Consider the following 12,053-nt stretch of genomic DNA (forward strand, 5'->3'; position numbering starts at 1 on the left):
GCCTGGGCGACAGAGTGAAACTGTGTCTCAAAAAAATAAATAAACAAATAAATAATCATACAACATATGAAAGAGCTTCCAAGAGCTGTTTGAAACCTTTGCTCCTTTCCTGACCATATCTTTTTTAGAATTTTCATACTGGGCCGGGCACAGTGGCTCACACCTATAATTGCCAGCACTTTGGGAATCTTTTCCCTGTCAGTTTCCCGTAAGACTGGTCTTTCTTCTCATCTCTCAAATGAGAGATGACAGTTTTTCTATCTATTATCTGCAGTTTATTACTCTTTTCATGGCCCTTTAGCCACTGGCATCACTCAAGATTTCGTCCTGAAGACTCTGCTTTTATTCCCCTGCACATTCCCTATTCCCTTTCTCAAGAATCACCTTCGCCTGGATTAAACCCAAATATACACACGCGGACTTAATTTACCTCCTCGGGCTGGGCACGGTGGCTCACGCCTGTAATCCCAGCACTTTGGGAGGCCGAGGCAGGTGGATCATGAGGTCAGGAGATCGAGACCATCCTGGCTAACACGGTGAAACCCCATCTCTATTAAAAATACAAAAATTAGCTGGGCGCAATGGCAGGCGCCTGTAGTCCCAGCTACTCGGGAGGCTGAGGCAGGAGAATCGCTTGAACACAGGTGGCAGAGGTTGCAGTGAGCCAAGATCGCGCCACTGCACTCCAGCCTGCGTGACAGAGGGAGACTCTTGTCTCAAAAAAAAAAAAAAAAAAAAAAAATTTACCTCCTCTACAATTCCACAACTCTTCTGCTTCCTAAAGAATCTTTCTACTCAGATATTTAACAACTGTACCTTATAAAACACTGAAATATCCTTTATCTCTTTTAAATCCCCTATCAACATCACATCCACATGCATTTTCCCAGCTTATGACTTTAGTCCACTGTCTCCTTCATCAATCTCGTGACCCCCAATATACACTTGTCCAGTTGATCATTACAAATAGTAAGTGTAGGGCCAGCGAGGTGGCTCACACCTGTAATCCCAGCACTTTGGGAGGCTGAGGCAGGCAGATTGCCTGAGTTCAGGAGTTCAAGACCAGCCTAGGCAACATGGTGAAACCCAGTCTCTACTAAAATTCAAAAAATTAGCTGGGAGAGGTGGCACGGGCCTGTAGTCACAGCTACTCAGGAGGCTGAGACAGTATAATCGCTTGAACCCAGGAGATAGAGGTTACAGTGAGCCCTGCCTGTGCCACTGCACTCCAGCCTGGGCGACAGAGCAAGACTCCGTCTCAAAAAAAAAAAAAAGCATAGCAACTTCCTACTATAAAACTTCCATTATGTGCCAGGCATTTCTAGATGTTTTATGTATAATCCTCCCAGTAACACTTCACAACAGGAATTATCCTGAGATATGGAAGAGACTGAATTTTAAGTGACAAAATCACAATACAAGCCTGGTTTAACAACAAAGCCTACACTCTTTCCAACACAATTCCTCACTCACCAAGCCCTGTATTTTATTTATTTACTTATTTATTTTTTTGGAGACAGGGGTCATGCTCTGTTGCCCAGGCTAGAGCAGAGGCTTGATCATAGTTCACTGCAACCTCCAACTCCTAGGCTCAAGTTATCTTCCCGCCACAGCCTCCTGAGTAGCTGGGACTATAGGCAACCAAGTCCTTTGATACTTTATCAGTATCTTCTAAGTTTGACCCTAGCTATCTTTCTTTTTTTTTGAGGCGGAGTTTCGCTCTTGTCCCCCAGGCTGGAGTGCAGTGGCATGATCTCGGTTCACTGCAACCTTCGCCTCCCGGGTTCAAGCGATTCTTCTGTCTCAGCCTCCCAAGTAGCTGGGATTACAGAAGTGTACCACCATAGCCGGCTAATTTTTGCATTTTTAGTACAGACAGGGTATCACCATGTTGGTCAGGCTGGACTTGAACTCCTGACCTCAAGTTATCCATTCTCCTCGGCCTCCCAAAGTGCTGGGATTATAGGCGTGAGCCACCACGCCCGGCCTGACCCTAGCTGTCATTTTCTACAATTGTCACCCTACTTCAGACCTTAATAACTTTACATCTCTAGCCTGCAAGAACAGCCTCCAAGTTGATGTGACATTCACTCTTTTACTAATCAAAACCCGATAGCAACAAGTATCACTCTTCTAAAGCATCACAAAGGGAAGCCTCTAAGACTGTAAACTAGCAAAGCAGAAAAAATGGAAAGTCAACTAATATTAACAAGAGCATTTACCATTATACTATGTGCTTTCACATCATGTGATAAACTTAAATTCTCACAAAACTATTATTAATGTAACTATTATCACCTTTACTACTGACAAGAAAACAGAGGGATTATTACAAATGAGAAATCCAAGGCTCAGAGATTGAGCAACATGCTCACAGTCACACTAAATATGGAGTTGGAATTTGAATCTATGACACTCTAAGCCTAGGACACTTTGACTCCAAAGTCCTTTTCTTTTCATTATACCATCCTGCCTCTCACTCAGCAGTCTATGATGGTTTACAATTCCTTATGTCATCAAATCCCAAGTAACACATACATAAAGGTACTGTGAAATTGCTCTATTCTTGGTTCTTGCTATTTGGCAGCATGTTTTCTACTCCTTTCAAGAAAACCTACTGGCTAATTCCCCCCTCTACACACATGACTTGCTTATTTCTAAATATCTCCAAAACTTTAGACAAGCCATGTTTTCAAACCAAAATGAACTGCTGCTCCTTCTCCACCAAACCTTGCCTCACTTTCAAAATTCTACTCAAAATTCACCTCCATGAAAGCTTTATTAGCAATCTACATCCACTTCCAATTATTCCCAAGAAGCACCCTTGTAAATCAAGCCACACAAAGGAGCCAATGCCAAGGAAGGAAAAAGCTAAGGGTATAGGTGAAGGCACCCCTAGAGGACAAGAGAACTTAGAAATGAGCATCCCAGAGTACTGAGATTCTATCAAATGTAGCATCCTCCTTTTCCAGGAAGTTAGCTCATAAAACTCACCTAGGGAAACTCCCAGCCTTTTCCTTACCATCCCTAGTCAAGACAACAAACACAAACCTGGAAATTATAACTTCTACTGAAAATAATAACTGCCACCATCTCCCCTCAGTCAGGGTGCTCAAAAATGACAGCTATTGACTTACCTATTCTGGCAGCCCATCAAAACTAAATATAACACTCTATATACAGAAACATGAGCTCATAGTTGGTTCGCCTTACTATGAATAATTGTTCTGCATTTATTTATGTCATCTTCCCCACAAGATAACAATATCCTTAAAGGCAGGGCTTATATCTTCTATTTTTCATGGGTTAATTTTCGTATATGCAGTACAGTTAATTCTTTTCATATAAGCAGCACTCAAATCCATAAGCTGTCCCGAAAAAATTAAGTTCAAGTATTTACCAAGGTTTTATTCACATTTATCAGCAGCCTGAAATCTAGTTTGAAGAGGTAGACAATGAATAAATAAGGAGCAACTTCATATAAAACTTTCAAGCAGGCCGGGCAGGGTGGCTCACACCTGTAATCCCAACACTTTGGGAGGCAAAGGTGGGTGGATCACCTGAGATCAGGAGTTCGAGACCAGCCTGGCCAACATGGCAAAACCTCATCTCCACTAAAAACACAAGAAAAATTAGCTGGGAGTGGTGGCGCGCACCTGTAGTCCCAGCTACTGGGGAGGCTGAGGTGGGAGAATCACTTGAACCCGGTAGGTGGATGTTGCAGTGAGGCAAGATTGCGCCACTGCACTCCAGCCTTGGTGACAGAGAGAGGCTCCGTCGGGGGCGTGGCAGGGGCAGTTTCAGGCAGTGAGAGGTAGAACAGGGCAGTGCAAAGAATGAACTATAAAGAACTGTGGACCAATAGCTCTAGATTCCAGACCACTAAATTGAATTCCTCAAGTTCCGAAAATGGACTTCATTATCTTTTGAGACAGCGTTTAGCTCTTGCCGCACAGGCTGGAATGCAGCAGCGTCATTTTGGCTCACTGTAACCTCCCCCTCCCTGGGTTCAAGCAATTCTCATGCCTCAGCCTCCCGAGTAGCTGGGACTACAGACACACGCCACCATGCCCAGCTAACTTTTGTACTTTTAGTAGAGAAGGGGTTTCTCCATGTTGGCCAGGCTGGTCTCGAACTCCTGGCCTCACATTATCTGCCCACTTAGGACTCCCAAAGTGCTGGGTTTACAAAGGCCTGAGCCACCACACCCAGCCAACTTATCTTCGAAACACACTGCCTAGGCCGGGTGCGGTGGCTCACACCTGTAATCCCAGCACTTTGGGAGGCCAAGGCGGGGTGATCACGAGGTCAGGAGATGGAGACCATCCTGGCTAACACGGTGAAACCCTATCTCTACCAAAAATAAAAATAAAAATTAGCTGGGCAAGGTGGCGGGTGCCTGTAGTCCCAGCTACTGAGGAGGCAAAGGCAGGAAAATGGCATGAACCCAGGAGGCGGAGCTTGATCTCAGCTCACTGTAACCTCCGCCTCCCGTTTGAAGCAATTCTCCTGTCTCAGCCTCCCGAGTAGCTGGGATTACAGGCATGTAATCCCACACCTGGCCAATTTTCTTCTATTTTTAGTAGAGAAGGGGTTTCACCATGTTGGCCAGACAGGTTTCGAACTCCTGACCTCAAATGACCATGCTCCCCTACAGGCGTGAGCCACCGCACCCTGCGTAAACAATGAACTTGATACTTGCTTGCAAATACGTTTTTTTCTTCTCTGGTATAAGGTGCTACATTATAGAATCAGAAGAAGACGCTACATTGTAGAATCAGAACCTCAGACCTAGAAGGTAAAGTCAGTAAGTGGAAGGAGTCTTAAGATTTATTTGTAACCTCTAGTAGAAAAGGAAAATTTAAACTTTAGAGAACTTTATAATAAAGTGTGGAATTTTATCAAAAGTAATACAATTAGCTAGTAGTAGACTCTGACTAATTTAACTCAGTTCATTACACGTTGTTTGAGCACTTGTTATGTACTCTAAACTGACAGGAAGTGTGTTTCTTTTTATTTTGAGACGGAGTCTCGCTCTGTCACCCAGGCTGGAGTCTAGTGGCACGATGTAGGCTCACTGCAACCTCCGCCTGCCGGTTTGAAGCAATTCTCCTGCCTCAGCCTCCCGAGTACCTGGTATTACAGTCCATGTGCCACCACGCCTGGCTAATTTTGTATTTTTAGTAGACCGAGTTTCTCCATGTTTGTCAGGCTTGTCTCAAACTCCCGACCTCAGGTAGGTAATACGCCCGCCTCGGTCTCCCAAAGTGCTGGCGTGAGCCACCGCGTCCTGCCTTAGTTCACTGTTTATGTATGACCTTGCATCCCTCTTGAACTATCAATTCCTTCAGGGCAAAAACTGAATTTGTTTCATAGTTTCCAACTTTGAAGTGCATCTCACAAACCCCTGCAGGTATTCAAATACCAGATGACAAGGAAGCTACTTGTCATTAACCAAGAATTCATGACTGAACAGTATGAGGAATAACCACGAGTACAGTTAACACTGGCCAGAACAAAAAAAGATAGCAGCTACTTGGAACTCAGCTGACAAAGGGAGAGGAGCAAAGCAAAGGCATAGAGAGCAGGAACAATGGCAGAAAGCAGGCATGGAAACCAGAGCCCAAACTGGACTATACAGCAGGATAATGCACTGGAATGTTCAAGCTAATACACCAAAGAATCACCTGAGTGGCAAAGGGGCTGCAAGCTCCCCATTGTCTGCTGGTATCTTCGGCTTTCATCTTCTGCCACCTCGTTGATGTCTGAATAGTCCACAGCATCTTCCGTACTCCTAATCCACCCTATGAAAAAGCAGGGAGAATCGCAACAACAGTAAGTGACCCTCACTCCCTCAGGTAATTCCCATTTAAAAGTACATGTACAGGCTGGATGTGGTGGCTCACGCCTATAATCCCAGCACTTTGGGGGCCGAGGCGGGCGGATCACCTCAGGTCAGGAGTTCGAGACCACTCTGACCACTATGATGAAACCCTGTCTCTACTAAAAATACAAAAATTAGCCGGGCGTGGTGGCGCACGCCTGTAGTCCCAGCTACTTGGGAGGCTCAGACAGGAGAAATGCTTGAACCCGGGTGGCGGAGGCTGCAGTCAGCCGAGATCGCCCCACTGCACTCCAACCTGGGAGACAGAGCAAAACTCCATCTTACACACACACAAAAGTACATATATAGTAGGTGGCTAGCCTCCTCCCCCACCTACTCCTCACAACCCAGACTTCACCTTCATCATTTACCAAGGCACCGTCAGTCCCGGTCAATTCTTCATTTGCCGTGAGTTCAGTGATCAGGCTGCCCAGCCCCAAAGCCCCCAAGCCTGCCAAGTGCTTCTTACACTCCTGAAAAAGGGACAGCACCAGAGTCGAAGACAACAACTAAACCTACGATTCCCACACCAGAAAGGCTTATTTCCCTGGTCCACAACAAAGTCACAAATCCACATGAAAAATGACTGTGCAGTGTGCCAAAAGGAGTAACACGTTCAAGAACTGCAATATCTATCTACCAAACTTCGCATCGATCAGATCTTTATTAAAGCACCACAGCCAACTGCATCGCCTACACTTTAAAATATAACACTACAAGAGAAGACGAATCAAAGAACTACCAAGACTGAACAAATGGAACAGTTGTTCTCGGAACCAGGGCCAAGGCAGGGAGATGAGTGGGATTGGAGGCGGCGAGACGGGGCTCCTTCGGGCCAAGTTTCGCATGGGCCTGTGGCACAGTAGGGGCCACAGCGGCCGACAGCTTCACCCCTCAAGAAAACGGGCCTAAGCGAAGGCGGGGTAGTTTCACGAGGGCGCAGGACACTATTTCACGGATGTCAGTGAAGACGCTGGGAGAACCACCTATAAGGCGCACTGGGACCAGGAGGCCCACCTGGGTGCTGAGAATACCCCATTGACCTAAGCCTGGGGCCAGAACCAAACGAGCGGGGGGCAGGTCCTGTCCAGTCCTCTGGCTCTATAGAGCCATCTCAGCCTAGCGATGTCAGAGGGGCAGGAAGTGTCAAGAATCTCCAAGCAGGTTACGGGTGGGAAGCCATCTCATTAGGCAAAACAAGCATGTGTCCTACTGCCTGGTCGGCAGAGCACTAGCTCCAAAGCCACCATTCCCTACGCCCCTGGCCCCGGGCTCGCCTCGCGCTCTCTTCTGCCCACCCTCCCCCAGAACTGATCACTCCAACGCGACGCTGCTCCCGCACCCACGAGGGCGGGACCCTCCTCCCCGGCGTTAACTGCGCCCAGTTCTCGCTGCCTGAGCACCCTCTGCTTTCCTCCCTGCATCTCCTTCCTCTGCTTAGCCGCACCCTCCCCAGCCCTACCCCCACGCCCACCCCCTCACATCATCCAAGACGCTTTCCCCCTCCAGCTGCCCGGCTCCATTGATGTTGCCGAAGAGGAAACCCGCTAAAGAAAATGGGCCGCCTCCAGCGGAATCTTCGTCGCTGTCCGTGTCTGACATGATGGCGGCAGCAGTGATGGTACCTGCTGCCCGCAGCAGCAAATCGCAGCCGGGTCCCATAGACCGGAAATAAAACAACAGTCGCACAGAAGTGACTTACTGAGCTCCCTTACCCTACCAGCCTCTACCGGAAGCTGAATAAAGGTGGGGAGGGGAAGGGAGGGGAAGGGAGGGGAAGGGAGAGGAGGGGAGGGGGAAGGGGGGAGATGGGAGGGAGGAGGGGGAGGGGGGAAAAACCCGGAAAGACCGGCTATCCTAAGAGAAAGAAGTAACTACTTTACTAACGGCTTTTGATTCGACGCTACGGGATCAGGAGGATGGATACGTGGAAAGCGGTTGGTCAAAGAAAATATTCAGTCCCGCCCGCTCCCACTGCTCTGCGCGCGAGCTTTCTCACGGCACCGAATTAGAGCAATGGCTCTTCCTCCAGTCAGAAGGAGCTGCTCGGGTCACGTGGCTTACGCTCTGACAACCTCGGGTTCCTGTGCCACAATACCCGGAAGTAGGGATAAGAGCCGGTCTTTGTGCTGCCTGCGATTTCACCGCTTCTTCCCAAGGAGAGCCTTGACGTAAATTATACGGGCATTCCCCAGCTATGCTGAAGGTATCTTTGCAGGTTACTTGTTTTGAGTTGACATTTTTCCCTAGAAATTGATTTTTTGACCAGGCGCGGTGGCTCAGGCCTGTAGTTCCACCACTTTGAGAGGCCGAGGTGGGAGGATCGCTTGAGCCCACGAGTATGAGGCCAGCTGGGGCAAGAAAGCGAGACTCCATCCCTACACAAAATCTAAAAAATTAGCCAGATGTGGTGGCCAGTTCCTGTAGTCCCAGCTATTGGGGGGTCTGAGGTGGGAGCCAGGAGTTGGAGTCTGCAGTGACTTGTGATCGGGCCACTGCACTCCAGCCCGCCTCAAAAAGACTTTTTCCCCCAACGTTTTATTTCGGAAAATGTGAAAGTTTAGTAAAATGAACAGCTGACCCTTAACCTAGATTCACAATTGTTAACATTTTGCTAGGATTTTTGTTTTTCTAAACCATTTACGGGCATCTTGTTCTTCAGTCCTAAAAATAAGCGTCTTAACTACGGAACCAAAGTACCTTTATCACATCTTTAGGAAGTAAGTCAATATTATTTAACAGAGTCCGCACTTAAATTTCCCCAGTTGTCCTAGTTGGGACGTTTTACGGGGTTTCGTCATGTTGCACAGGCTGGTTTCAAACTCCTAGGCTCAAGCAATCTGCTCGCTTCAGCCTCCCGAAGTGCTGGGATTACAGGCGTGAGCCACCACGCCCGGCCTTCACCTTGCTTTTTTCACTTATTATAATAACATAGACTGAAATAATTTCTGTACCACACCATAGCACTCTTCCTCATTTTCCTTTTTTTCCACTCTAGGATCCATTCACTTTCCATGCATTGTATTTGGTCATCTTCCTTTAGTCCAGAATCCACCTGCCTTTTTCTTTGTTTTTCATGACACTGAATATTTGGAAGAAGCCAGGCAAGTTGTCTTGAAAACATTCCATGATCTGAATTTCTCTTGTTTCCTTAGATTGATTCAGGTTAAAATACAGGGCCGGGCACGGTGGCTCAAGCCTGTAATCTCAGCACTTTTTCGGGCGGATCACGAGGTCAGGAGATCAAGACCATCCTGGCTAACAGGGTGAAACTCCGTCTCTACTAAAAAATACAAAAAAACTAGCCGGGCGAGGTGGCGGGCGTCTGTAGTCCCAGCTATTTGGGAGGCTGAGGCAGGAGAATGGCGTAAACCCGGGAGGCGGAGCTTGCAGTGAGCTGAGATCCGGCCACTGCATTCCAGCCTGGGCGACAGAGCAAGACTCCCTCTCAAAAAAAAAAAAAAAACATATACATATATTGCAGCCTGGAATGCTTTTTAATGTACTTTATGGTTAGTTATGTAGCGCCCCGGCGCAGTGGCTCACAGCTGTAATCCCAGCACTTTGGGAGGCCGAGGTGGACGGATCACCTGAGGTCAGGAGCTCGAGACCAACCTGGCCAACACTTTGAAACCCTGTCTTTACTAAAAATACAAGAAAATTAGCTGACACAGTGGCGCACACCTGTAGTCCCAGCTACTTGGGGAGCTGAGGCTGGGGAATCATTTGAACCCGGGAGGTGGAGGTTGCAGTGAGCTGAGATCACGCCACTGCACTCCAACCTGGGCAACAGAGCCAGACTGTCTCAAAAAAAAAAAAAAAAAAAATTATTTAGTACGATATATTGTCTCTTGGATGCTTGTACTTGAGGAAAAGCAGGTTGAATAAAAGTAGAGGCTTGTAGGGAGACTTCAGGTCCTATAAATATAAAAGATAACTTTTTTTTTTTTTTTTGGAGAGACAAGGTCTCACTATGTAGTCCAGGGTGGTCTTGAACTCCTGAGCCCAAACAATCCTCCCACCTTGGCCTCCCAAAGTGTTGGGATTACAAGTATGAGCCACCACACCTAACCTAAAGATACCATTCTTGAATCAAAACATGGCTTTATATATTCACATTGTTTGGTCCAAAAAGTAAAATAAAAATTTTTTAAAAAGTAAAAATAGGCTGGGCACGGTGGCTCACTCCTGTAATCCCAGCACTTTGGGAGGCCCAGGGGGGCAGATCACCTGAAGTCAGGAGTTCGAGACCAGCCTAGCCAACATGGTGAAACCCCATCTCTACTAGAAATACAAATACAAATATTAGCCAGATGTGGTGGTGGGCGCCTGTAATCCCAGTGATTCGGGAGGCTGAGGCAAGAGAATTGCTTGAATCCAAGAGACGGAGATTGGCAGTGAACTTAGATTGCGCCACTGCACTCCAGCCTGGTCGACAGAGCGAGACTCCGTCTAAAAAAAAAAAAAAAGTTATTTAGTACAACATATTTTCTCTTGGATGCTTGTGCTTGAGAAAAAGCAGATGGAATGAGAGGTAGAGGCTTATAGGATGTGGAAGGAGACTTCAGGTCCTATAAATATGAAAGATAACAATATTCTTTTTTTTTTTTTTTTTTGTAGAAACAGGGTCTCACTATGTAGCCCAGGATGGTCTTGAACTCCTGAGCTCAAGCAGTCCTCCTGCCTTGGCCTCCCAGAGTGTTGGGATTACAGGCATGAGCCACCACACCTAACCTAAAGATACCATTCTTGATTCAAAACATGCTTTTATATGTTCACACTGTTCTGTCCAAAAAGTAAAATTAAAATCTTTTTAAAAATAAAAATAGGCGGCCAGGCGAGGTGGCTCACGCTTGTAATCCCAGCACTTTGGGAGGCCGAGGTGGGTGGATCATGAGGTCAGGCTAACACGGTGAAACCCCATCTCTACTAAAGATACAAAAAATTAGCCAGGCGTGGTGGTGGGCGCCTGTAGTCCCAGCTACTCGGGAGGCTGAGGCAGGAGAATGGCGTGAACCCGGGAGGCGGAGCTTACAGTGAGCTGAGATCGCACCACTGCACTCCAGCCTGGGCAACAGAGCAAGACTCTGTCTCAAAAAAAAAAAATTAAAAATTAAAATAGTCCGGGCATGGTGGCTCACTTCTGTAATCCCAGCACTTTGGGAGGCCAAGGTGGGCAGATCACCTGAAGTCAGGAGTTGAGACCAGCCTAGCCGACATGGTGAAACCCTGTCTCTACTAAAAATACAAAAATTAGCCAGATGCGGTGGCGGGCGCCTGTAATCCCAGTGACTCAGGAGGCTGAGGCAAGAGAATCACTTGAACCCAGGAGACGGTGGTTGGCAGTGAACCAAGATCACGCCACTGCACTCCAGCCTGGGCGACAAAGCAAGACTCCATCTCAAAAAAAAAGTTTTTAAAAATAGGCCGGGCACAATGGCTCACGCCTGTAATCCCAGCACTTTGGGAGGCCAAGGCAGGTGGATCACTGGAGGTCAGGAGTTAAAGACCAGCCTGACCAACATGGTGAAACCCCATCTCTACTAAAAATACAAAAAAATTAGCTGGGCGTGGTGGCACATGCATGTAATTCCAGTTACTTGGGAGGGTGGGGAAAGAGAATAGCTTGAACCTGGGAGACAGAGATTGCAGTGAGCGGAGATCACGCCACCGCACTTCAGCCTGGGCGACAGAGTGAGACTCCGTCTCAAAAAAATTTAAAAAAAAAAAATGGTTTTATGTAAATTTACCTTGTAACCCAACAGTTTCACTCATGGTTTTCTACCCAAGAGAATTAAAACATATGTCCACACAAAACCTTGTACATGTTCACAGCAGTGTTAATAATAGCCAAAAAGTAGAAACAACCCAAATGTCCATCAACTGATAAGCAAAGTATTGGGATATCCACATAATGGAATATTATTCAGCAATAAAAAGAAATGTAGGCCGGGCGCGGTGGCTCAAGCCTGTAATCCCAGCACTTTGGGAGGCCGAGACGGGCGGATCACAAGGTCAGGAGATCGAGACCATCCTGGCTAACACGGTGAAACCCCGTCTCTACTAAAAAATACAAAAAACTAGCCGGGCGCAGTGGCGGGCGCCTGTAGTCCCAGCTACTCGGGAGGCTGAGGCAGGAGAATGGCGTGAACCCGGGAGGCGGAGCTTG

At 47.2% G+C, this 12,053-nt stretch overlaps 1 protein-coding gene across 5 annotated transcripts in view; it reads right to left on the bottom strand.

Annotated features, from left to right (window-relative positions):
* Nucleotides 1-7,622, bottom strand: part of TAF1 (TATA-box binding protein associated factor 1) — a 178,546-nt gene extending 170,924 nt beyond the window's left edge. For 4 of the 5 annotated variants that reach the window (XR_003117427.1, XM_025372457.1, XM_025372456.1 and 1 more), the window contains exons 1-3: nucleotides 7,367-7,622; nucleotides 6,243-6,357; nucleotides 5,688-5,804 (exon numbers count right to left, since the gene is read on the bottom strand). Coding sequence is in view for 4 of the 5 variants with exons in the window: in XM_025372457.1 (XP_025228242.1) it covers nucleotides 5,688-5,804; nucleotides 6,243-6,357; nucleotides 7,367-7,546 (412 nt within the window). In the remaining variant the exon portion in view is untranslated. The remainder of the gene's footprint in view (nucleotides 1-5,687; nucleotides 5,805-6,242; nucleotides 6,358-7,366) is intronic. The other variant, XM_025372454.1, reaches the window with a different exon arrangement.
* Between the last annotated feature and the right edge of the window lie 4,431 nt (nucleotides 7,623-12,053).

This window comes from Theropithecus gelada, chromosome X, assembly GCF_003255815.1.
Source record: "Theropithecus gelada isolate Dixy chromosome X, Tgel_1.0, whole genome shotgun sequence".
Classification (NCBI taxonomy): domain Eukaryota; kingdom Metazoa; phylum Chordata; class Mammalia; order Primates; family Cercopithecidae; genus Theropithecus; species Theropithecus gelada.